Source organism: Semicossyphus pulcher, unplaced genomic scaffold (genome assembly GCF_022749685.1).
Source record: "Semicossyphus pulcher isolate SPU_LCO1_2020_fin unplaced genomic scaffold, fSemPul1.0.p SCAF_7, whole genome shotgun sequence".
In the NCBI taxonomy this organism is placed as follows: domain Eukaryota; kingdom Metazoa; phylum Chordata; class Actinopteri; order Labriformes; family Labridae; genus Semicossyphus; species Semicossyphus pulcher.
Window position 1 is genome coordinate 5,838,847 of NW_027211748.1, and position 27,483 is coordinate 5,866,329.

The 27,483-nt window shown below is 42.4% G+C and overlaps 1 protein-coding gene across 1 annotated transcript; it reads right to left on the bottom strand.

Annotated features, from left to right (window-relative positions):
* Nucleotides 1-266: 266 nt before the first annotated feature.
* Nucleotides 267-27,348, bottom strand: LOC138611724 (BMP/retinoic acid-inducible neural-specific protein 3-like). Its single transcript, XM_069684937.1, has 8 exons — nt 27,181-27,348; nt 26,705-27,011; nt 19,815-20,017; nt 15,059-15,264; nt 9,573-9,678; nt 7,566-7,802; nt 4,299-4,521; nt 267-1,552 (listed from the first exon to the last, which is right to left on the bottom strand). Exons 2-8 carry the CDS (start codon nt 26,977-26,979, stop codon nt 418-420), a joined length of 2,385 nt encoding a protein of 794 aa, XP_069541038.1. The 5' UTR covers nt 26,980-27,011; nt 27,181-27,348; the 3' UTR covers nt 267-417.
* Nucleotides 27,349-27,483: the final 135 nt, after the last annotated feature.

Sequence of the window (27,483 nt, forward strand, 5' to 3'; positions counted from 1 at the left end):
ACTCTCATGACAACGTTTCTGTTTTGCGTTTTCGTTTGGAGATGCTTGTGTGGACGAGTTTTTTTAAACAAAGGAGGGAAAAACTCAGTTTTGAAAAATAGCCGTGTACGTGAAGACATGGCCTAAATCTTTTAAAAACCACACCCACAAAGTCCTGACAGAGTGAGTGTTTAGTTTGTCTGTTTCTTTAAATGTTTCCTATTTAGTCATAAAATCTTTCATATCATAGTACAAAACAGTGGCTTTAATCCGTGAAACAACACCGAAATGATAAAAACATCACATTTAATTGCACATAGTGTATGTACAACAAAGCCTTGAACAACATACCACACACTTAACACAAATGGATCCAGCTGACAAAGGATACAGGCCTGTCTGTGGCAAGAAATAGTACAAAACATCAAACAGCGTCCATTAACTACACAGCTTGTTTGCCTCGTACTCTACGTGGTTTGGTTGTCTGGCACTGAAAGCCTGCAGGGCCGTGAGTATTCTGGTCACGTCTGCTGCGGACAGTTTGAGTCTGTGGCGGAGCAGACAGGCGAACAGATCCACGTGCGGGGCCCCTGGGGGCGAGAGACGGTTAACCCTGTAGCGCAGCTCCACCAGCTGCAGCAGGGCCGAGTCCTGTGATCCCTGAGTGTATGGGTAGTCTATCTGCAGAATCAGGTCCTGGATGGCCTCGGGGTCAAAGTGCACGCTGTATCCAAATAGCTGCATGCTGTTTACCTTCATGTAACCGATGTTGTTGGACGGCTCCGTCGCCTCCAGAGGCTCGTAGTACAACGTCATGTTCTTGTTTCCTCCCGTCGCTCCCACAGAGTCCCTGATACGACTCCGCAGGTAGAAATGAACAGTCTCAAAAAAGCTCTTCCATCTGTTTCCTAGAGTCAGTGTCCAGTTATAGCAGTCCAAGGGGATATCCAGCTTGGTCCGCTCCCAGTCAGGGTATCCGTGCTGGCCTATAGGCATGGTCCAGCTTTCCGAGTGGCTGCCCCCGAATGGATTCACAAACAGAGACATCGCCGGCTCGAGGGTGCTGTTTCTGGTTAGGCAGAACTGCAGGGCGAGTCCGAGCAGCATATGAACCCGGTTGGACTTCACCCGGTTGCTCTTGAGTGTGAGGAGCATTCTCTTCCTCCAGGACGGGTCGAACCAAGTGTTCACACGCACGTCGTTGCTCACAAACACGGCATGCAGAGTGATGCGAGGGTCCCGCCGCTGCAGCAGGTAACGCATCTCCAGATCCTGCAGGTCTCGGTCGCTCTCCAGGCCCAGGTAGGGGTCTGTGGGGTCGGGCACGGCGGGCCGGCAGGCTCCCTGGGTCAGGGTAAAGCCGAGGTTGCAGCTTGAGCATCGCGTCCGGTTCTCTGTGGAGCAGGAGGCACAGCGGGGGCCGTCGCCCACAGTGCAGGGGATGAGGCCCTGGCAGGGTGGGTGGCTGTAGGGGCAGGAGCAGCTGCGGCTGTCGTCACTGAACACACCCACCTGGTTGCTCTCGCTGCAGTATAAGATGGAGAGGGCGTAGCTCAGCCAGAAGTGCAGAGGCCTGAGGAGGAGAGGACAGCTGTGTTAAAGGTACAACACTGCTCGAGTTGGTCTGATATCAATACCAGTATCGGTATTGGTATCTGTCCTCCAGTGCTGTCTAAAATGCATCAGTGCATGCATCAGTTAACTGCTAGTAAGGATGGGTATCGAAAACCGTATGTGACTGCTCAGTACGGAAAGTTCCAATAAGCTCATGGACAAACGGCGCTTTTATCAGTGTTTAACGTTAACATTTTGTCTTATTAAATGTCTTTATTTTTTGTACCAAATAATGGAGAGTAGTATCGATAAGAGTATCAACAAGTATCGGTATCGATAAACAGTATCAGTATCGAAAAATCCTAAAGATACCCAGGGATTCAATCGATCAGGTGTCAGGTTAATTATCTTGGCAGCATAACAAACAACAACAGTGCAGTGCGTAGCAGAAAGCGTGTTGGAAGTCAAAGCTAACAAAACGTCAGCATCAGAATATTATGTGTATTATTTTTATCCCCCTGGTATCGGAGGAATACTTGGTATTGGCCAACACTCAGATCTAGGTCCTATAATCGGTTTCAGAAAGAGAAAAAATAATGGTATCAGAACATCTGCAGTTATTACAGGATATATATAATCAGATTTTTCATTTTGAGTCTTTGTTTTGTTTTGTGATTATGTAGGGATGGAAACATTTTGCTCAAGAAGATTAATCCTGCCTTTCATAAAAAAAAGATGTGTTGTTTTGATGTGCAGCAAAACAATTTTAGCCAAACTCCGACTCAGCTGGAGACGGAAAAGCAAAATCAGATCAAAATGAACATTTTAATCCACTGAAATCCTCCGTCTGTGGAGCAGATGGGTTCCTGTGACACAGGCAGACACATGCAAACACATGCACATACCCACATACATACTCCTCAAGTCTTTGACTTCATTTCCCAAGTAAACTACATTTTTAGGTGCATATAGGCTGTAAAATTGCTGTAAAAAGTGACTGAAATTCATTCTGATTCGTCTCTATGAGCTACAAAAGCAAACCAGACCATCAGAGACAACATTGATTATTTCTATATAGTTATTTTTGATGCCTGAAACTGCTGGTGTGGGGGGGGTAGCTGTCAGTCGAAGCGATTAACTGCACGCTGCCTTTGTTTATATTTTCCAGGGCAGAAATTTAAAGTTAATGATTCATATTACTGTTAGAGAAAGCAGGATGAGATTTATTTGTTAAAATCACCACTTAAGCATGAACAGGACAAAATCAGCAGAGAGATAAGAGGTACGACTTTGTCCACAGGGGGCGCCAAAATCAACACAAACAGAAAGTTCCTCACAGAAGCTTTAAAGCGACAAACTCGAAGATTTCAGTTTTGTTCTCTTAGGCGCCCCCAAATGGCGAGATACTTGCGAGAAGACACTTCCCAGTTTAACCAGACGTCCACAGGTGGCTCCCTCTGTTACGGTTGTAACTCTTGATTTTCCTCGCTGATGGTGGCTTTCCTTTTCAGACTGTTTGTCTTCATCTGAGCGTCGAGTTTGTTTCTTTTTCTTTGGATTTTCTCTTATTTTTGAAGTTGTATCTGTAGTCATTGATCTTTTCTTTGTTTGTTCAGCCATAGTAGATTACTGTTTACACTTGCAGAGACCGGAAAAGCAGCCGCTTAGCTCCGCCTACCCTCTCTGGCAGACCAACCACTGCTGGCTGATGGAAAACGCGTCACTTACTGAGACGCTTGTGATTTTTTCTGCGAAAGTCGCCACAGACACCCAGTCTGTAATAACACTATATACTGTAAATGCAAAGGCTTTCATCAGTGGGCCATAGGCTCAATCACCATTGTGTTACCTCATTCAGTGATAGATAGAGACTTAACAGACATTTATTGAAATGATAAAGATTGTTACTTTAAAGAAAGCAGGATGAGATTTTTTGTTAAAAACCACCACTTCAGCATGAACAGGACAAAACCAGCAAAGAGATAAGAGGCAGAGCTTTGTCCACAGGGGTCGCCAAGATCAACACAAACTGAAAGTTCCTCACAGCAGCTTTAAGCATGTTAATAAAAAATATGTTTTTCACATGTACACTTTGAAACTTTGTGACCCTTCACTGCTATAGAATCCTTTGTTTAACCAGCAGGAGGGGCGTGATAAAGACCTGTAATTGGATTGTGGACTGAAGAGGCCGTGCCTGTGTTTGACTGGCGAGCTGATGGATTGTGTCATTTAGTTAATTTCCCGTCCAGAAATAGCTATCAACACGGAGAGTGCACGAGAGAGGCATAAATCTGAGGGAAGTTATGACCACCGAGGTCTCTGATAGGCCGCTGGAATCGAGAGTGCAGGTGGGAGTGATGCTGAAACAGTGAAAATAAAATCAGTTATGTATTACTGGCCTGAGCAGCTTAAGTTCCTGGATGTGATTGTGTTAAAATAAATGGATTATTATACGAGGAGTTGAAGATGCGGGACTGATTGCAATGCAGTTTAAATCTGCAGACAGTGAAACGAGTCTGTTTGGCCGAACACGATCCCGTTTGTCTCGAACAGAGGAGCAGCTCTGCTCCTGTCAGCACTTTTCACCTCACTCCACAACTACTCCTCCTCAAGTGCCTTCTAATAACCACCGTCTCGCTCCGCTGCTTTTCTCCCGGCGCTCGGCACATAAATCATTTTCATAATTATAAGTTTTTTGGGAGCACCTTGGGTTAACAGGCTGCAGCATAAATATTCCTCCCTCTCGTCCCCGTCTCGCCTCTTACCTCGGCCTCTGCAGGACGACTTTGGGTTGTTTTCGACACCTCTTGCTGAGGCTGAAGAGCTTGTTAGCGGTGCGGCGAGCTTTGGCGAGGAGCTGGTTGCTGCTGGTCTCCAGCTGCCTGTAGCGCTGGGACAGGCTGGCGTCCGTCCTCCACAAGTGCTCCACGACAGATGTGTTTACGGCGTAATGGGTTGGCAGTTTCCCAACAAAGCTCTGGAACTCCTCTGGTGGGAGAAAAAAAAACATGAATAAGTAAACTCTGCCTGTGGCTACGAGCCGCAGGGTGACAATATATATATATAAAAAAACTGCTCATTGTTTGTCCCAGAAAGGCAAACAGCTCAAGAGGAGGAATAACAGCTGCAACACGCCAACAAGCAGGTTGTGTTTTTTGATTCCTTTTGCAGGGAGGATTCTTTCTCTCGTATTCTGTTTGTGGGATATATATGTAAATCACCATCTTTTTCACCGCGTACAGTGCTGCACACCTTCAAAGCAGCAATTAGACAGAGTGACACTGAAAGCTAAATTGCCGTTCCTGCCTCCAACAATGAAGTGAAAGTGAGGCGTAATCACTCGTGTCAAACACAACAAAAAGGCGCCGTGTTCTTGAAAAGTTCCCCGACGTTTTCGATGCCGGAGGAAACTTTCTGTGTGTCACATCTCCGAGGTATAAGTGCACATATAGGTGCACACATAACAGCAGAGCACTCTCTGTAGAAAGTGTTTTTAACTGACTAACAGGCTTGATTTGAAATCCAGGAATAGCTGAAACGCTCGGCATCAACACCACAGGGGTTTGTGTGAAAAGTTGCGCTATTATATGCTCTCAAAGAATCAGTTCATCGATTTTTTAATTGAATAATATTGTAGTAAAACTCGGCTTTGTTTCCGCTAACAGCAGCTTCTTTCTCCTGATTCGAACATTAAAACAATCCATAAGACTTCCTGTGAATATCTGTGTAAATTGCTCCGTAAATGCTGTTTGAAGCTAATCCTCTCCGCAGCACTTTGATGTGTTTATGCTAATTATAACGCTGTCACAGAATTATTGCAATGATACATTATTAGGTGTCTGGACGCCGGCCAGCCTTTGCTTTAATTGCTGGTCATTTGTTTGTGTAGAGGCCGTCACACAGCTGAGAGGAATGACTGTGGAAGGCCCAGATGAGTGACTGCGGTTTGCTGCTTCAGACAGCGTCACAAAGGTTCACAGTTACATTCACCAGACATGAGGATGATCAGCGAACCAGTCCCTCCAGGATTTAGTGGGCCTTTTCTGTGATTGTTGTGGCCAAACAATGCCTGATTTCACGGCAGATTTGTGAAAATGACGCACTGAAAGTTGAGATGTCTCACACATCCTCCAGAATAATAAATAAAAATGAGTAAAAAGCATCCTCTTTAGTCAGACCTTTGTAATTGCACATCTGCATTAGACCCTACTACCTCACTGTTGTTGCTTTGTTTTTATTGTGTCTTACTGCTGCTTCATTACTGATTTTATTTTATTGTTGCATTGATGTTGAGCTGCAACATTCAATTTCAATGTACCTGGTGCAACGACAATAAAGATATTCTATTCTCTTAAATGCTCCTTTCCCACTGTGCATGCACATTCAATTCTATCCATATGTGCAAAGGAGAATCTACACGTTATTTAATACATGTACTCTTTATTTCGGCTGCTGCGGCTGCATAAAACTATTCATAAGAGACAACTATCTCACTGAACAATGGCTCTTTAAATCAGTGCTGACACAAACATCAGTAACATGTAATACAGTAAAAGATGCCCTCTGATGTTTATACAACATCGCAGACCTCAGGGCATCGATATTTTGCATATTAAAGAAGTGCTTTTGGTGACGTAAATGACTTCACGCATGGAGGGAGATCGGGTGATTGGTCAAATTTGCGGAGATATGAATTTGCTTGAATTCGCAGAGACTTTGCAGCTTCCTGGAGGGACTGTCGTACCGACCTGGTTCGGTCTAGGGATGCAGCGATTAGAGATTTTGATGGTACGATTATAGTCTGAGGAATAATCACAATTATTACTATTGTGTAAAATCACATAAACATTCTTTAGAGATTTGAATGCGTCATTTATTGCTGCCTTTTGAAACAGAAATAACAGTTATTAAATAATACAGTCGAAATATGGATGAAAAAACATCTAGTCGGCTTTTTGACTGAAACTGTTACTGCCCTTTGAAAAATGAATAATACTTTAACAGTCTTATTAAAGAAGAGAATTCATTCATGCCTTTTAATGATATGATCTTAATAATCAATATAATCTTACATGTGGCCTGAGAAAATCCTGACGTTTGTTTGTTTGTTTGTTTGAAGTTTTAGTTAAAATGTGTAGCGGAGCCATTATGATTAAATAAGCGTGACGTTTTAAAGTGTGGTTATCAGTGTAACAGGTTAATCGCTGCATGCATCTGTGCTGTCTTTATCTGTGAAGCTGCAGCTAGCATCCAGTTAGCCTAGCTTAGCAACATGAAATGATATTTAAAAAACAGTACGTGTCCAGAACATACAAACACATAGAGTCACTCAGTCTCTTACTGAAGAGGCTGAATGTTGTCTGTATTTTGAATTGACATACTTGCTCATGCATGCTCACAAAAGTACCATACAAACAGCGGCTCTGTCCACAGGTAACAATATACAACTAATAACTCATCTAAAACTCAAGGACTGACATGTTTCTGGTGTTAAAAAAACATTATTGCTGCTGTATTTGTATGTGGAGTTATGTGCTTGAACTATATTACTCTTTAAATTAATCATATTATATTCGATATTTATTTATAGGTAATTCCATCTTCTCCTCTAACTCTTTGGAAGAAGAAAAACAAGCCTTTAAAATCCTTAAAATGTCGAACCTTGCCTTTTATTTCACCTCTCGTATGCTGTTCTTCAAAGCTCTTTGTTGACAACAGATGGACTTCTTAAAGAGTCTGTTTTTTTCTCTCTCTGCAGCCCTGAGCTCGCAGGAGAACATCTGAACCATCATCTGATCTGACACAATGATTGACAGCTCTCTTGATTCCTCGTCTGGCAGCTGGCAAAGTCTGACAGCCACGAACGCATTTAGAACAAAGACATGTGTTCATGTTCGCCCTCATATCCAGCTTTATTATTTTTATATTGAAAAACAACCCTGACTTCCAGTGATGTGAGTTTTCCACCCTTTGAAAGCGTCATGACATTTTCAAGTCCTCTTTGAAGGGTCACTGTGGATTAAATGACTCACCTGACTCCTCAAACTCCTGGTTGGTCAGCCTCCAGGCGTCAGCGATGCGCAGCAGGTTGTTTTCCAGCGTGTCCAGATCAGCGTGAGGACAGTTGCACTGAGGGAAGTCCGCGCTGCACTCACACCAGCAGTCACCGCTCTGACACACAAACTGGCCCTCGGATTTACAGCCGATGTAGTTTAGCGCCGCCTGAATGAAGCGGCTCTGCAGGTAGCCGGGCAGGACGACCTGCAGCCCTGAGGAGGGAGAGAGAGGAGGAGGAGGGTTAATATATCTGGATAAGGATAATCTATATTTTCTTATTATCAGCAAAGGCTTAGAAGAAACAAAAACCAACACTTAAATGATATTACTCATAAGTATCGTCTGTGTAGCAACATTTTATATTCCTCATCTCTCTGCTCCTTCGATCGCTCACATTTTACAATTCAGCACACATAAACAAGAGCAGTTTCTATGGAAGGAGTGAGGAACGAGTAACCCAACACCTCAACAACTATTCAGTAGATATTAATGAGAGCAGACTGGGAGATACTTTATTAATGACTCATTAGGGAGGGAAGATGTAATGATTGGTTTAAAAGTAACTCAATGGAATGACACAAACGCCTCAGAGAGAACAAACTCACGCGTCATTTTCTCAAGAATTCTCAAAGTCTTCTCCAGACAACAGAAACGGTGTTCGTCTCACAGCCTCGTGTTAAATACTGAAGAAAAGCACTACAGAGAGTCTATTCTGTTATATTGCTCTTTAATTAACACCAGCGTGATCCAGGAAGCGCAGGGAAACATGAAATTATAATATGATAAATAGAGAAAATAAAACCACAATTTATCAACAAACTGGAACAAAGAAAAAATAATTAGAACCATAATTCTGTTTCCTCAAGTATCTGTCACTTTGTTCTCGACTAACTCAGCATGAGTATAATTAATCTCAACAGCTTATTAATGATAAATAAACTATATTAAACACTAAATTCTCACTTATTCCTCAGTTATTATCAAGTTAATGAGTAATGCAACCTGCTCAAAATGAAGAATGCTGCAGACAGATTTTAAATCTAAAAATGTAAGACTACATTTAGGATTTAGCGATATATATTTTTATATCATAATCAGATAATAAATGTAACTGTGTAAGTGGAACATGTACATTGAACAATATGTTAAGCAACAAAAGATGACATTAAAACGGACCTCTCGCTGCCCACCTGCAGGACCTTCACGGCCCACAAGGGGGCCCACACTTTGAGAATCACCGGTTTAACGTATTGCCAAGTGCTCCACATCAACACACACGTTTATTTGACTCAGTCCCACATACACAATACTGCTGGGGCAAATAACCTCTAACCACCAAATGTGTATTCATCCGCAGCTGAAAATAGCTCTCAACAAATGACCACTTATCTGTGAGCCGTTTTCAAAGATGTATGTCTCGAGTACAGGATAAGAAAATGGGATGAGGACTGAGTGCCAGGTGAGGGAGGTCAGGGAGAGTTGAAAAAAAATAAATGAATCACCCGTGTGAGTGTTTTTATTTATGGGATTTGTTGGCAATGAAAAAATAAAGAGCAATGCCAGACGTGTTCATTAAAGAGACAGCTCAATATTTTAGCTTAGCTTAGCATAAAGACTCGAAACAAGGGGAAACTGATAGCCTGGCTAAGTAACTAAATTAACCAACCAGCACCTGTAAAGCTCAATTATTAACACATTTAATGAGATTTTCTATCCCTACAAAAAATAAAATGAAAGAACAACAATCTTTATGCTAAGCTAAGCTACAGATGCTAGCAGTAGCCCGCTACTGGCCAGCAGGAGCGTGGTATCAATCTTCTAATCTAACTTACAGCCAAAAAGTGACGAATATTTTCCAAAATATCAAACAATTCCTTTATTTATATATTATATATTATATTATAGCAAATCTTATTTTTATTTAAGAAAGCAAAGAAAAATGAAGCAATAGGGGGGACTGAAAACAAAAGCAGCAGAGTTACCTTGTAGCTGGACCTTGTTTTCCGGACTGTGAACCAGCACGGAGCTCACTGTGTCCAGATTGTCGTAGTTGCTGCAGCCGAGCGGTCCAGTTCTGGTTTCTGTAACCTGCAAAGATACGAGGAGAACGAGGCTTTCTTTAATATTCTGACTGTCTTTTTTTTTCATCATTTCTTTATTTGAATACAGAGAGCAGCGGAGACAGTTATCAGTCACATCACTCTGAGATGACCTGTGCTTATCCTCTCATTTCACTTCTATTCTCCAGAAAAAAAGAACTTAAAAAGGCTTTTTTATGCCTCAAATGAATTTTGGATGTAATGAGTGGCTGTGAAGTCGTATTAAAAAGGTCTATTTGAAAGCTTTCTCTCCTCACACAGAATAATCTGTTGTGATCTCAGAGAAGAAATCCACTTCCTATCGACCGAAAGCTTTGCACTGATTCACTCCTCGGCTTTCATCATTTATAACAGCAATTAATCTTGATGTTAGAATTAGAAATTCTGACGCACGGGAACACAAAAACATAAACTCTCAGCGTATTAGCATAAATTTATGCTCAGAATCGCTCCTGCTTCTCCTGAATCCTCAACACCGTCTGGGATGTTAATGAATTGTCGCGTCGTGCAGGTGCTGCTTTACATCCTTCATAAAATGTAGTATTCATCTCCCTCTCCCGCTCTGATCCTCAATCTGCCTCAACTCCACACACACGGCAAAGTGGCAAATGAATGGAAGACGGCCTGGCTGGAAATTAATGGAATGAAATGTCCAATCCATCAGGCTGATTCATAAGCAGAGGAACACGTCCTCAGTTTGGTGGGGGCACTTGTCTTCATCAGAGGCTACTCACTTTAGCATCCACATTTGCCCCTCCGGCTGATTAATGCACACACTCTAATAGCCACTTCAGATGATAAAACGGATGATTGGTGTTTTATAGTACAGGACGCACGGCTGCTCTCCATTCTGCCGCTACACTCTCCTCTTAACTCGCTATCAGGGCGGCCATGTCTTAGAAACCTGTATCTGTTTCCTACTGCTTTAATATTCACTAAATTAGGCTGTAATTGGTGCTTAACAAATACACCTTCGACCATGTCACTTTAAATGTTACACATATTTATTTAAAAAAGTTTGAGACAAATTAAATCATCCTATTTCTGTTTTTTGTGACAATTAACTGCCGGCTAAAGCGAGAAAAACAGGAGCCTGCAGCAAACAGGTGAATTTTCAATTTGTCAGGCCAATTCTGTAAACAAGCATTTGTTCTTAATCCGACCTGATTAAATATGTCATGGACATAAACTCCCTGAGCTGGATTTAAAAGGTGTGCCTGCATGTTATCTTTTAAGTTGAGCTACCGAAGTGTCAGGAAGTTACACTCTGCCCCACTGGCACAAAGTAAACTCACCCACGCCGTGTACTTGAACTCCTCCTCCCCCACATTTCTTGTCTGCTCCACTACATTTGTTTTAGGTTCAAATATTACATTACATTACACAATCTGAATGTTTTGTTTGTTCAATTTGACTAAACAATATAAGAGGTGATGAAAAATGTTAGTTAAAAAAAATGTCTTCATCATGGACCTTTTTTCCATGACGAAGATGAGACTCAAAACAGACCTTTGATGATAAAAGCTCTGACGTGTTGTGTTTTTGTTTTCGTTAATGAGAGGGGACGGGACTAACGCGCTCACAAAGGGGCTGTTTTACGCATCATTTGACGCTTCTTCCGCACAAAAAGGAGCGATCACCGGCTGTCTGCTTCAGTCAGACTGTTTAAATGAGAAGCCATGATGAAAATACAAAAAGTGATTACGTTAAAATCCAACACTGATGCTGCAGATAAGGCAGGAGAGGAATGAGCAGTGTGTGCTACTGTAACTGCACGGCTTCGTTCTGTGCCTTTACATGTGTAACGTTACGTTCCAGAAGTTACAGTCTGTATGACCTGCTGAGATTATCGTCAGGAAACAATGAATGTAAGGACGGGTGAAAGGCAGAAGGATCCTGTGTTAGACTGAATTAGTTTAAAGAGAGGAAACGTTTTGACTGAGGCCATGTCCACACGCACACGGGTATGTTTCATGACATAGCTTTTTCTCTGCGTTTTGACCTTTGACCTTTCGTCCAAACACAAACGTTTTAGGTTACTGAAAAACTGATCTTTTGTAAAACTCCGGTCAGGGTGAAGATTTTTAGAAACTCAGTTTCCATGGAAACGTGTAGACAGGGTAAGCAGCGTGAAGCTTCTGAGGCGTCACAAATGAGGCGACATTCCTTGCTAAATGACGGCTGTGACAAAAACAGTGATGCTTAACAGGACTTTTACATTTTTACACATATATTTACAGTTACTCGTCCACCATATTGATATATCATCCCCCTTCCTCGATGCGCCATTGCAGCCCGCCAGGTCGTCTTCCTGCAGTAGATTTTTCCAGACTTTCGATTGGCCGCGATTTTCTTCTTCTTCTTTGCATGACCGGGTTATAACGACGCCTGCTGGTGTTGCCTTCTCATGACAGCGTTTCTGTGGTTTTTTTGCGTATTCGTTTGGACAGGGATTTTTTTATAACCGTGCTGGTTTTTTTGGAAACGAAGGAGGCAAAAACTCAGTTTTGAAAAATACCCGTGTGCGTGTAGACATGGCCTAAAAGTAATGACTAAAATGCGGAGACTAAAACTAGAGTTTTCATCAACTAAAACTTTTAAGGGTGAAAATGACCAAGTATTTTCATCTAAAAACTAAAGTAGCTGCCAAAACTAACACTGCAGGTGGCACATATTCAGAGGCAAAGTCCTCTTGCCTGCCCCTGGTTCGACTCCAGCCTCGGGCCTGGTGTATGTCATCCCCCCCTCTCTTCCCCACAGTTCCTGTCATATCTTCACAAAAGGCCAAGAGAAAAACTAATCTTGAAAAAAGAAGTGATGCCCGTTTCTTCAACTTGCTACCAAACAAATGCACGCTGGCAACATCAAGATCTTTATGACACCAGGTCCACCGACACAAAAGTTCTTTTAGTAAATGATCTGAAAATCTCTTCCCGTGCTGTTTGTGGCCTCACAGAAAAACAACAGTACATAGGTCTATATGTTGGATCAAAATAGCACTGATGAAATAATGGGTTAACTTTCCCAGCAGCCACAAGTACAACATCAAGGGGTTATTTATCCCAACAGTTTGTACACTGAACAAAAATATAAACGCAACACTTTTGTTTTTGCTTTTTCATGAGCTGAACTCAAAGATCTAAGACTTTTTCTATGTCCACAAAAGGCCTATTTCTCTCAAATATTGTTCACAAATGTGTCTAAATCTGTGTTAGTGAGCACTTCTCCTTTGCCGAGGTAATCCATCCACCTCACAGGTGTGGCATATCAAGATGCTGATTAGAGAGCATGATTATTGCACAGGTGTGCCTTAGGCTGGCCACAATAAAAGGACACTCTAAAGTGTGCAGTTTTATCACACAGCACAATGCCACAAGTGTCACAAGTTTTGAGGGAGCGTGCAATTGGCATGCTGACTGCAGGAATGTCCACCAGAGCTGTTGCCTGTGAATTGAATGTTCATTTCTCTACCATAAGCCGTCTCCAAAGGCGTTTCAGAGAATTTGGCAGTACATCCAACCGGCCTCACAACCGCAGACCACGTGTAACCACACCAGCCCAGGACCTCCACATCCAGCCTCACCTCACCTCCAAGATCGTCTGAGACCAGCCACCCAGACAGCTGCTGCAACAATCGGTTTGCATAACCAAAGAATTTCTGCACAAACTGTCAGAAACCGTCTCAGGGAAGCTCATCTGCATGCTCGTCGTGCTCATCGGGGTCTCGACCTGACTGCAGTTCGTCGTCATAACAGACTTGAGTGGGCAAATGCTCGCATTCGATGGCGTCTGGCACTTTGGAGAGGTGTTCTCTTCACGGATGAATCCTGGTTTTCACTGCACAGGGCAGATGGCAGACAGCGTGTATGGCGTCGTGTGGGTGAGAGGTTTGCTGACGTCAGCGTTGTGAATCGAGTGGCCCACGGTGGCGGTGGGGTTATGGTACGGGCAGGCGTATGTTATGGACAACAAACACAGGTGCATTTTATTGATGGCATTTTGAATGCACAGAGATATCGTGACGAGATCCTGAGGCCCATTGTTGTGCCATTCATCCACGACCATCAGCTCATGTTGCAGCATGATAATGCACGGCCCCATGTTGCAAGGATCTGTACACAATTCCTGGAATTCCTGGAAGCTGAAAACATCCCAGTTCTTGCACGGCCAGCATACTCACCGGACATGTCACCCATTGAGCATGTTTGGGATGCTCTGGATCGGCGTATACGACAGCGTGTTCCAGTTCCTGCCAATATCCAGCAGCTTGGCAGCCATTGAAGAGGAGTGGACCAACATCCCACAGGCCACAAACAACAACCTGATCAACTCTATGCGAAGGAGATGTGTTGCACCGCAAGAGGCAAATGGTGGTCACACCAGATACTGACTGGTTTTCTGACCCCCCCGGACCCCCCCCCCATACAGTAAAACTGCACATTTTAGAGTGGCCTTTTATTGTGGCCAGCCTAAGGCACACCTGTGCAATAATCATGCTGTCTAATCAGCATCTTGATATGCCACACCTGTGAGGTGGATGGATTACCTCGGCTCACTAACACAGATTTAGACAAATTTGTGAACAATATTTCAGAGAAATAGGCCTTTTGTGTTCATGGAAAAAGTCTGAGATCTTTGAGTTCAGCTCATGAAAAATGGGAGCAAAAACAAAAGTGTTGTGTTTAAATTTTTGTTCAGTGTAAAATGTAATAAATGAACCCTTACACTTGGTCAAAACGATGCCATGGTACACTGTCCCATAAAGACAGAGAGCAATTAAGTCTCTCTGCCACCAGAGTGGAAACAATTCATCGCTCACAATGGACTTTTTATTGCACGGAGGAGCCTCTTTATCACTTCTGAGTTCCAGCAAACAACAGAAAAACGCCTAAAAGCTTTTGTGTTTACGGATGCTTTGTCAACAGGCTAAAGAACCCAGAGCTAAGTTTTTATGCGCTACCACCTGAAAAACTCAACATTGAAGAAGTCAGAAGTGGATCCAGGCAGACGAGGAATCAGTGGGGAAAAGGGGGAAGCTCCAGACAAACTGTTGATGTTGAAGCTAAGCTTTGCAAGGCCTGGTTTGGATCTGTGTTAGTTTATGTAATGATCATACCTGTTAATTAATTAATGAAAAGTGAAGCAATATCACACTCCAGCTCATGATGTTGTACTGGACATCATCACAGCTGTGATTTGGTGGCAGATAATCACAGCCATGCTGGTATTCAGTACAACATCACAACCTCAAGACTGATATCGTTTTTATGCAGCAGTTACACGAGCGGCAAATAGAAGTAAACAGCAACAATCATCAGATTGGATTTAAGCAGTGACTCTGTGCTGATGCTCTCTGTTCTTCCACGTACCCGTATGGCGGTGGATGCGATCTGGAGGTGGTGCAGCCTTCGCAGGGTGCTCTCTCTGTCGGTGAAGTAGGAAGCAGCCAGCTGGTGAAGAGCCTCCAGGGTCACCGTCCCCGTACTGTTTGAGTTCCTGCTGCCCTCCACCCCCGAGGACGAGGACTCCTGGCTGAGCTTCCTCTTGTCCACAAATATTGTCAAAGACTCCTCCCCTGGTGACAGACAGGCAGAGGAAATGAGAGCTTCATTAGCCCCGACTGAGCCGAGCTAATCACCTTTCATTAGTATCTTTTCAGACAGAATCGAAAAGCACAGCAGTGATTAAGTGCTGAGGGGGAACTGATGGTTCGGATGATTGGAGGAAAAGGCACAGACAAGGTCTCTGCATCTATTAGACTCCTCAGAGAGCTGACTCCAGATCATCGATCAAGCTCCCCCAATTATTTTGATCATCTTAATTATATTAGACAAAAGTTACATTCCAAACAAAGATCTCAGGTCAGCTCTGCTTATCAAGGAGACAAATACATTATACATCTCTATCAGTTATTAGATGACAGCCGGGAAAACAACCCTACAGTACAACAACAGACTCATTAAGTCATTTCACACACCGTTAACCCCCCTGAAAACCCAAATCCAAAACAGCCTTCTAACTATTTCATTAAGGGTGTATTTACATAACAGTACAATCTAAAATGTAGAAATGAGTTTCAATCCACAACCGGGATATTGTCATCTAAATATCAGTAAACTTGACTGATATCGGCTTAGACTGGGCCTGCTCATGCTCGGGTATTTATCACGAAAACTAGCAGCTATTCCAAAATTTACACCCAGCCTTAGCTTTGTGCTTTTCCTAAGTATTGACGGCCGTGGGTCTTGAGTGACCACGCTTGTCTATTTTCAACATCATTAGTTTAGTTCGGTTTGTGGGTGATGGATTTCTAGCAGCAGGTGTTGAACATTAGCATGGGACGTTTAGCTCACACACAAGAAAGAGAGAGACACAAAGTGGACTGGCTATAGGGGGTGCGGGCGGGGTGTCAAAACACAAACGCAAACAGAGAGAGAGAGCATGATGAAAAAACAGCTCCAAACGTGAGTAAACGACAGCTGAGGAGCAGAGGCACTTGTCGACCGGCGCGGAGAAATGCGCGTCTGGTGTGAACGAAAGTGCTCCGGCTCGCGCTCGATTTTCGTTGCACAGCGCTTCGCAGCACTTCGGCATCCAGTGTGTCCCCTGCGTAAGGCTGAACTGAAGACAGTCTACGGACGATTTCCTGTTTACGTCACCAGCTGTTCCCTCCCTGAGCATTGCGTCACCAAAAGTGGCTCCTGTTGCGTAGCAACAGGTAGCTAGCGGACTTACTAGCTATCATAACTAACGCCACGTAACTTATTTTAAAGATAATTTGTTTAGGGCCCCTTTCATTATTTTGGAACATTTGTGACGCTAGCTATCGTTGTTGAAACCCAAAACGTCTACATTTAAAAGTGTTTTCCTGGGCTGCTTAAGAGTCGCCCTTTTTTTTTAATTGGAGTGCAGTGAATCACAGACCCTGGAAAAGGAGGACTCATTTGTCAGCCGCATCTAAAGGAGCCTTTGAAATGGGACAGCCTTCGACGTGCCGCTGTGACACAATCAGCCTGCAAATACTGTACGTCCTTGGAAGGATGCAGCCCCTGAATTGGGACACAGCTAAAGCTTTGACAACAAAAAGCGGCTTCTAAGCTAATGTTGTATGTGTATGCTAACGGCTAACTATGATATGGATGCTATAGAATTTTGTGAATCATCATTTAGTGACCTGTTAAAATGAATGATGTTCGGATGCCAGTCTTCATGTTTTCTCACTGACTCAAGCATACTGTTTATTACTGCACTACACTGTGCGGAGTCAGGGACATGTCAATCAGACTGTGGTCGGCCACGCCCACAGTCTTAACAATTAGTCTAAACAGCAAAATGAGCTGTATTGTTGCTTTTTTTTCACTTAGATTTTTGTGGATGCTCATGAGACTCTCAACTTTGATATCATGGAAGCATTTACTATTTTATACCAAAATCCCTAGAGGCTTAAAGATTATTTTTGTTGTATATTGTTGAAGGAAAATTGTAAGCTTTGAAAGCTTAAAACTCCAAACTGATTGATCTGCTCTTCAGTGCTTCTATTGTGATAGCTGATTTTTCAATTTGTTCACTTGTTCGACCCAGAGAACTCTGAGAAATAGCAGTGGGTTTTTACATGCCCAGGTAAAAGTGACAACACAGAGTCCACTCCCTGACCGACATAAGAAACCTGTAATTAATAAGCACAGTTATTCTTGACAGAAAAGGTTTCCAGTTAACTACAGTTGGTGTTTCAGCAGAGATGAAGATGCATTTAAAGTAGACTGTGTGTGTTTACAGAGCAGTAGTTGCTCTTTATAAAACTCTAACAGAATTAAATCATCCCTAACTCCATTTTATCGATACACAACTTATTGGCTCTTATCCCGAGCTGCCCCTTGCCAGAAGCACTTAGGGACTGTCACTTCATATCAGGTGACATCTGAGGCTGAGGCGGCTCGCCTGTACTGTATGGAGGAGAAGGATTTCAACATATCTATCAGTCTGAAATCTTTTGCTGTAATAAGCATTTAATCTTTCTTGTCTCTTCTTGTTTCCCTACAGATTCTGTCTGTAATGTGCCATATTGATCCGTCTGATCCATAGCTTCCCAATTTGTCCACAAGAATAAATATATAAGTCCTCAAGCCATTCAGTTTCCGCTCAGTACCTCCGCCAATGTGGTTATGTTTCCAGTTTGGTTCTCTGGTTGTCAGCAGGATTACAGAAAAACTTCTGGCCTAGTTTTCATGAAGCTTGGTGGAAAGGTGTAGCATGGGCAATGGAAGAAGACACTACATTTTGGAGTAGACCCAGATCATGATAAAGCAGTCACATTGACGAAATGTAATTGCACTTGCAGAGTTGCAGATCATAGAAAATGCACTGTTCTGAACTCTTAAAGTCTTGTTTTTTTCTTTTTGCTAACTATCAATAGCAAGATGAATAAATGATCTGGTTTATACTTGCCGGATTACTAAATTCTCCCTATTTACTTATCATTATGTTAGATGAACTGCTGTTAATGCTGCTGATTGAATCAAGTTCATAGTTAAAGTAAACAATGTCCTAGAAATACATGTGACATTTGACCTTTGTTTATATCTTGTTACATACCATAGACTGTATAAAAAGATGGACGACATGACAGCTCCCTAAAAGTGAAGCCAAACCCTCTCTATCGCCCCCTGCTGACTGGCTGCAGTATAGGTCATAAAGTCCGCCTCCTCCATGTTAACAGATGGGACATGAGTCAAACTATAAAATCAAAATACACGTCAAATACATGTTTCTCAAACATGCTTTTTGTCATTATAGTTGGTTCCTATCATGCTAATTTACGTTCAAGAGTTTATTTTTCTGACAAGTTTATTTTTAATTCGTTATTTGGGATGATTGACAGCTCTGTTGACAAATCCACTCGGTGCTCGCCTCAGGGGCTAATTTGGCTTCAATTTTGAACAATGAGAGGAGATGGGGATGCGTCATCCATCTATAAATAAAGTCAATGTTTCATACCGACAGCCAAGATTGTTTAATGTAGGACTGCTGTTACCTTGATTATCTCAGTGGCAGATCATTATATGGTCATTTAAAAAGTCAGTCTCATCCAACGACCCGCTCGGCAGGATGACATTTTCGGTCAGTGCCTTTGAAAACCGTTACAAATGATGTGTTCTAAAGAATCTATACATACAGCATATGACTGTCAAAATAAAATAACTTTGACTGTTAACCAGAGATGTCTCTCATGTCTAACTTACATGCGTGGTTGATGTTTCCAACCACTTCAACCTGATCAGCTACCTGATAAGTTCTTGGACTTTTCTAAAAGACAAATTCTCGTGGCTGCTGGAGGTCTTTGTCAGGTAAAATAAAACCAAGGTCATATTTTGAAATTTGATTCAATTGGATTAGGTTTAAACGCCTACTGAAGCGATGTCTGAATGTAACAGTGAGAGTTGTTGTTGTTCAAGGTGAATCATTAAGAGTTTAAACTTTTAGTAAAAAATCTCTTACGGTTTCTGTCCAGTCACAGTTTTATGATGGATAACTGAGCACCGGTGAAATGGTGAAACTATAAATAAGTGCTCTTTCCTTAGTTCTGAGATAATTATAATACTAAACCATATGTTCACTGTCAGTTTTAGGCCAGTTACTGTTTTTGTTGGCACATAAACCATCAAGTTAATCCTGGATTGTAAGGTATGTGGCCAAAATTTGTTTTCAACAAAATTTGCATTTACGGAGTTCATTTAAATGTGTTATTTTATTGAAAGAGACATTTTTCAAAAAGACACTTTGACTAATAAAGTTTACTTTGTGCTGATTTATTAAAGAAAGAAAAGATTTTAAAAAAGCCAATTGCATTCAAATAAAAGCTCCGTTTAGGAACACATGCTATACTTTGCCAAAGAAAGATATTAAATCTGTCTTCCACTGCCTTCTCCAATTAGTTTTTTGTAAACCAGAGCAAATTGATGTTTCTTGTGAGCCAAAAAACACTGATCCAGAAAAAAATATTACATGCTTTGTTGTTTGTAAAGCAACAGACGGTAAAAGCTGTGCCCCGTGTGCTGAAGAGAAAAAAAATCACATTAGAAGCTGTATGAATGAGGCTCGCTTGAAGCTCTGTGGACTTTACAGTACCTCCCAGCGTGGCGGAGAGCAGGAAGTGGGTGCCATATTTCTTGATTAGACTCTCAGTGATCGTCTGGAGGGTTGGACGCCTCCCCAGCTGGCGGACGGCGTGCATGAAGTCGGGGTCGAGGGGCAGGGCCAGGCCTCCGCTGCCACCAAGGCTGTCCCGCTTCTCCACGGCCAGGCTGTTGACCTTCCATCGACCAAACTCCCTGGAAACACAAAAACACACACACACACACACACACACAAACGTACATATGCAGCCACACATACACACACACACACACACACACACACACACACACACAGATATTTGCTCACTTGGTTTAGGTGGTGGTGTAAAAGGCCTCAGGCAGCTGTTTAAACAAGCTGTGTTGAAAGCAAGTGTGTGTTACATACATCGCACTCACACACCCTGACATCCCTAACACATGATGAAGATTTAATGTTGTAACCCCTGAAGAGCTGGAATAATGAGCCTCTGGTGTACATGGAAAACCAAGTCTATATATCTAGTTGTATTTCTTTTACAAACGGGAGTTCAAGATTAATCAGCGTAGGTCGATTATTTATCCATCGTTAGACCGTTAACTGAATTCTTCCTGCGGTGATAGCGTAAAGATCATGAGGGCAGTGATGTGTTCATTTGAATTGATTGGGACCGGACTTTATTTAACACCATTAATGATGCAGTCTAATGTGGATTTCGTTGCAGTAATTCTCTCATAAAGTCATCCTGCAGGCTGGGTCTGTTTTCCTCTCTCAGTGGGTTCAGGTAACCTTGCCTTGTTTTGTAGTACCACCTCTTGGCACAGAAGCCAGACATGTCAGCCACTTAGTCAGCGCTCCTACCTTTCTATTTTGAATGCTCACTTATGTTGTTTTGATGCACTTTTAATCGCAGTCAAGGCTGTAGCTGCGCCCGAGGACACAAAGGGCCTGTACAAGTTATTTCGGAAAATCTAGGCTTTAACTTTGCTTTTAGAACTTAATGTTGGGAAATAAAATGGTTACCGATTTTTTAGAGATCCCTACTTTTTATAATCTACTGATTCCTGATATATTAGCAACTGAAATCACAGAGGATATTGAAAAATTACGTAGTCTCATATTTAAAAACATGTTTGGCAGCCCAAGAAGTAACGTCAGACAACAGCCAACGTTAGCATTCAACCACATCCTAGCTAACGTTAACATTTGATGGTATCAAACGATTCATAAAGAATGGCTAAAATGCTTCCAAAAGCACTTTAGCCCATTTTTTAAGCCTGAAAGTACAAGGCACTGACTATTACTATTGTTACTTTACTGCATTACCTACTGAAAAAAAGTAACGTGTTGGTTATATTGTCAGGACGGCGTGTAGGTGTGTGTACGTCTATCTTTGAATGTATTGACTCTACCATCGTTGCATAGCCTTTACGGCCCATAATCTGTAACTCTGCAGCCTTATAACTGGAATGACAGACACAATATAACCCTTACAGCTCTTTATTATGCTAACAATGTGACAGTGAACTGGGCACAGGCATACAGTATTAGGCTCAGCTGTTTCAATGACCACAATACAACACAGGCTCTTAGTCACACCAGTCTTGTGGACCTGTGTTTACCTGCATATGCTTCTTCACATTTGAAGTCCAGCTCTTCACAGCTGACGAGCACTTATCCTCCAGGCACAACTTACTTTTCACCATCACGTTGTTCTCGTCCCTTTCTCCAAAACTTCTAACTAATGTGAATATTTCCAAGGGTAAATCTCTGCCTCCTCGCGAGCTTAATTAGCTGGCTACATATGAGCACCGACACAGTGGTACACAGCTACCTGCCAAGAAGTAGGAAAGAAACAGAAACAGTGCTTCGTTGATTTTCTTTTTTGTGGCGACTAAAGGAAAAGGGAAATATGGAAATATTTTATCAAGTAGCTGATGACTTTTTATAAAAAGGAACTAAATAATGGATCACTTGAATTGCAGAAATAACGCGTTACATTACTTATTACAACAAAAAGTGATCCGAGTATGTAATGCACTGAACATTACCCATCTTTCTGTCTCTTCACCTGACATCAGCAATGTTCTGGTAAATTAAGTAGGCTAATGTTGTAAGGGACATAATGCCACTGGGAAGGCTACACATATTCCTGTGTATTGTTGATACAGATAACATTCACTGCAAAAATGTGTTGAAAGCACAACGTCTGGCTTGAAGTAGCTGGCAGGCCATGCCTGTCATGTAGCCTAACAGTAATGTTAGCTAGGAACTGGTTGAATGCTAACGTTAGCTGTTGTCAGTAGCTAATGCATAATCAAATACTTGGTTTAACTTGGAAAAATGGCCCGTGTCCTCCCTACATTTATATGATTTGTAAACTGGAACACAGTGTTACAACATTATGTTATCCTATAATACCAGCATTTAAGATAACGACCTAGATCCTGACGTCAGAGGACATGATCCACAATGTGAATATAATGAAGAGTAAAGTTCTTGGATCATCCATATTTCGTTTTGTGATTCTCAGAGGAAACACACTTATTAGCTTTCTTTCAGGGAGTTTCTTGAGTACATTGATACCAAATTCAGTAAAGAAGTTACTGCCATAAGCTAGTTAGCCTACTAGCTTACGACTTTTTATAGGTTTAAACACACTGTGTAATGTAATGTGTGAATTATTGAGCTAGTGGTTCTAGTAGGCAGAATTTGTTATATTTGGGAACAGTTAAGCTAGCGTTAGCTATCGCCATGTTGTGCTAATGTTAATGTACGCTAACCAGCTAATGTCTGTAACTTCATATTTAGGCTACCTGACAGGCATGAGAGTGGTATCAAAGCTCTCACAGTACTCTTACAAAGAGAGCAAATAAGAATTTTTTCCACAATTAATTATTATTTTTTTAAAGATAACTTCTCCATTTAAGCGAGACTTGTGTTGTTCAGGACTTAAAACTTGAGCCAGTTGGTTGGAAACATGTCGTGTGCAGTCCTAGCTAAAGGCTCACGGTAAGTAGAACAATAAATATGTTAAAGATCAATTTTAAGTCATATCTGTGTGTTTATTTTCCTCTGCAACAATTAGGTGCATATTTTAACCAAACCGTAATTGCTACCTTTTTAAATTAGGTAAATATACCACAATGCAAGACTCTATGTTGCCTTAAGGTTCTCACAGCTTTAAACAACTCCTGCACGACTAAAACAGACTCATTGTAATGCAATGTCTTTACTCCCACTGCAACAGAGAGGCGTTAAACCAAAATAAAGTCCCACATCATCATCCGCTGCCATCATCTGTTATCGTGTGCCCTTTGGACAAGAGTCTCACTGAACTCCAGCATTTCACAAACCAGCTGGGAGATATCGCTGCCACTCTCTCTCTCTCTCTCTTCACAGCCTCAGTTAATGTCTACCTCTCCCACAGCGCTGCCTGCTGCTCTGTGTACCTCCATCTCCTTCTCACAGGCAATCAAATCACCGCCATGAGAAAAATGATCGGCAGAGAAATAATTGGGGAACCGGGACAGTGTGGAGTGTGTCATTACAGCCAATCATCATAACGAGGGGACAGAGTGAGAGTGCGTCTCATGGTGGACAGATGGGCGGTGTGGATCCAGCCCAGGGTTTAGCCTGCAGCTATTCCATCAGCATGCACACATGGCAAACAGAGGGGAGTTTACTGTAGGGACGTGCATTTCTAAATATGACGATATCTTACTGTATACACTGTAAGACATCAAGAGTGATGACACAACTCCTCTGAGAAAAGACAATATAAAAGAAGCAGACCTTTGGGAGCAGCTTAATCACATGCTGCTGCATGACTGACAGTCACTCCATGGTGGTGTTTCAGCTATTACAGAGGTCAGAGGAGTAGACGAGCAGTTTAGCACCCACGGCTATTTAAGAGCACGTACAACAGTATAGAGAATGTGCAACTCTGCGGCGGCTGTGTTAAAAGTAGTTATGTGATATTTCTAGGAGTAATTGCCTTCAGTTTTTGCACAATTTACTCTTTTCCTGATATTATCTCTGCATTAAATGATAGCAAAACAAGCAAAGGCACTGGAAATTGGTTCAAATTGACTTTCCTGTCAGTTATCATCTTGATACAGCAGTTTTTTTAACCTTGGTTGGTCTCATTTTTGAGCTACCCTTAATCCATAATCCTTAAAAGCGCCTTTGGGTGAAAAATGTGAGCAGGAAGCTTACAGGTTGCAGGATTGACTGCTACAGGGTGAAAGACCCTCGAGTGGTGAGATGTCAGCTAGCCGATACAGACGGCAGCCGCCTGAGACAGTCCAAGCTGTCCGCTCCTTTGTCACTTTCAGTGATTTCCACTGATTATGGAGGAGGTTTGGGAAAGAAGGAGCCTCAAGTCAGGCGGCTACTGGGACAGCAGGTGCATGAAAAAAACAGGTGTCACTGAGAGATAAACAGCAAAGCCTATAAGATTCCTGAGAGGAGATAATGGACAGATTGATTCAAACTCCTACAGATGCAAGAACCCAGACTTTAGTCAACCAGAGAGAAGAAACACAGTGTTTGGCCTGAGGCATTGGTAAGTCACTGTAATGTTGAATATGATGAAATATGCACCACACACACAGAATTCAAGAAGCTGCAGCAGAAAAACATCAACAGACATCCACAACATCAGGGGCGGTTCCAGGTGGTGGCCTGGGGTGGCATGACCCCCCTGGAATCTAATTGGCCACTCCTTGTTCCTTGTGTTTGTGTCTTATAAAAAAATTGTTTCTATATATTGGAAATTTAGTTTTAGCTTTTTGGTTTGGGGACCGGGGAGGGAACAATTTGTGTACCTCTATGCTGCACATCTACCCCCATAGATGGGTGCGTAACATGGACACATGAACTATGATTGGATGTCTGCCCAGTCAGAGGTGGGACTTAAGTTTAAACCACCTTTATTTCCATATTTTCACACTTTTTATTGGGACTTTTGGAGATATATCTTCTTTTTGAGCCCGTAAAGAATTAAGATTGACATACAGGAACATAGCAACTGTATAATCCCTTAATGTTCGAACAATGGCTTTTGGAAATATCAGTTCTAACTTGAAATGTTGCACAATTTATTTCTTTTTTTGTATACTTTTATTTGTATATTGTCTTTCTTATGTGTCTGTCAATGTGTTACCTGCCTAGGGACCTGCAACGAGGATGTAGCATTCTTGCTAACTCCAGCATGCTTAGGGGAGACCAGGGTTGGTTGTCTCACAGGTGGGTTGTCACAGTGCTTATTACAGCCAAACAATAGAGCGCTGTTTCATTATGTTTATGTCAAACATTTGGTCTGATGCAGTGATCATTTCTATGTAGCCTTTTTGAGGAGCACACAAAACACTGATCAGAGAGGACGTTTTGTGTTTGTTATGGGTCATTTGAGCCGGGTTTCAGCTAGCTAGCTAAAGCCATGCCAGCTAGCATAAAATGTTTTTCAAGGGGTCAGGTGGGGACGGGCTGGTTGTCACACATGTGACAGATGTTGGACATATTATGTAGGCTTCTCTAAAGGCTGTCTTTTTAACCCATATTACTTCTGGTCTGTTTGTTTCTGTGACGAATCAGTTCAGAAAGACAAACAGCTACAGATATGTTCTCAAATGACTTGATAACGCACACAATTACACACACTTGCTCTCTCTCTTACACACACACACACACACACACCAACCACACAAAATAAACCTTTAAATAAATGAGACATTCTTGATTTTGAAACCCTTATTTGCGACACTAAATGCCTTCATTTTACTTGATTAAAGAGGATAATTGACACAAACAGACAAATACTAAGGGCATTCATGAGTAGCCTATTATAGAAATAGCATTGATTGTTAAACTTGTTTGGTGTTTCTAGTTTTTTTACTAACCCCACATTGATAAATATAGGAACGACCAACCCTGTGATTATCAGAGTGTCTCTGATGGTTAATGACTCGCTGTTAAAATTATTTAGGCTACAAGAATGAAAGGCATACCAATGTCAACAGAAGACTTTAAGCTTCCGTCTAAATTAGGACTGACCATTGTAAGACGTATTGATCATAAGTAATTCACACGCCAGTAAAAAACCCACCCCCGTCTCCCTTACATCTTGTGATTTTGTGCTGATGTTCTTCAGCGTGCTCTGTGAGACAGTACGTGGACGCATATGCGCAAACTGCTTCATGCCACCTCTGCATCAGTCGGTGCCCCAGTTAAGCCACCCAGTCAAAAAATTCTGGACACACCCCTGAACAAAATCGTAAACACACAACTAAACTGTGTGTGATGACAATTATATTCACACTCAGACTCTGAAAGTTGTAGGACTGGAATGTATCGATCGACATCCTGCACAACAAAGCAGGAAAACAACAATGCTTGTGGAATTTAAGACAAATACAGTAGCAGCAGTAAGTGTAGCACAGGGACACCGCAGGGAGTAACTGACAGGATGAACCTGCCCACACACTGCCATGGCGTTAACTCCTGTTGTAGGATTCATTATAAAACATCAGCAACAACACAATACTGTCAAGACCTTAAACAAAAACCCACGATAGGAATATCTGCTGCTTTTCACTTGACTGATCAGTATTCAGCCTGCCAGACAGAGCAAAGGGCACACTTTGCATCGCTACAGTGGTTCTTCACATTTGCTCATCAGCTCGCAGCTAATTCAGTGCAGGTGTGATACCTGTGAGAGCAGTCCTGAGAGTGAGCAGGTTTTCAGTCTAAACACTTCAGCAGATGCTTTCTCTGATTAGTTCCTCTCTGGCTCAAAGTGCTCATCACTGAAATCATCCAGAGGTATGTTGGGAGAAATTACTGAAACTTAAAATACACACGAAAATTCCAGCACCTTCAGTAGAGCTCTGCATCTAACTCACCTGTAGATCTTGTATCTGGTGCCGAAGCCCTGGTGGTACCTCTCCGCAGCCTCCGTGAACTCCAGGGACTGCTGGAAGGGTCCTTTATCGGAGAGCAGCCAGCCCAGGGAGCCGGGGCTGCCGTCGCCTTGCCCGGCTGCTGCTCCACCGGCCGCGGCGAAGGCGGAGGCGGCCGGCCTGGAGGTCCAAAAGCAGCAGCAGCAGATCCAGAGGCTGAGAGCCGCCCCCTCCCATAGCAGAGACAGCCGCTTATGACTGATCCTCTGACAGCTCATGCTTCACCCAGCGACACCTCATTCTCTCCGGACTGGGAGGAGGACAGTCAGACAGTTATTCACACATTTTAGGGAAGAAAAAGTAGTGCGTCGCACAGCTTATGGAAGGTTAAATGTAGAAATGACCTTTTGAAACCCTTATTTACAGTGTTAATTAGACTTAAAGCAAGATTAAATGTTTTATTTTGAAAAGACACTTACCTGATACTCCAAATGGGACTAATCGATGCACTCTTCCGATCTTTGAGCTCGGAGCAAAACCTCTCCAGTTCAGTGATCCGGTCAAAATCATTAATTCGCAACGAGTCCTCGATTTTAAGCGCTATTCCAACTTGAATTGTGCTCTCTAACAACTTTTATTTCGGCAGACGATCCTCCCGCAACCTTCGTGCATCCGTCCGCTCCTCGGCGGGAAGTTGCAGCAGCAGTGGAGGCGCGAGCGCAGAGGAGTTCATTCTGAGGATGTCCGCGCGCGCTCAGATATATTTCCAGAGGTTTAATGCG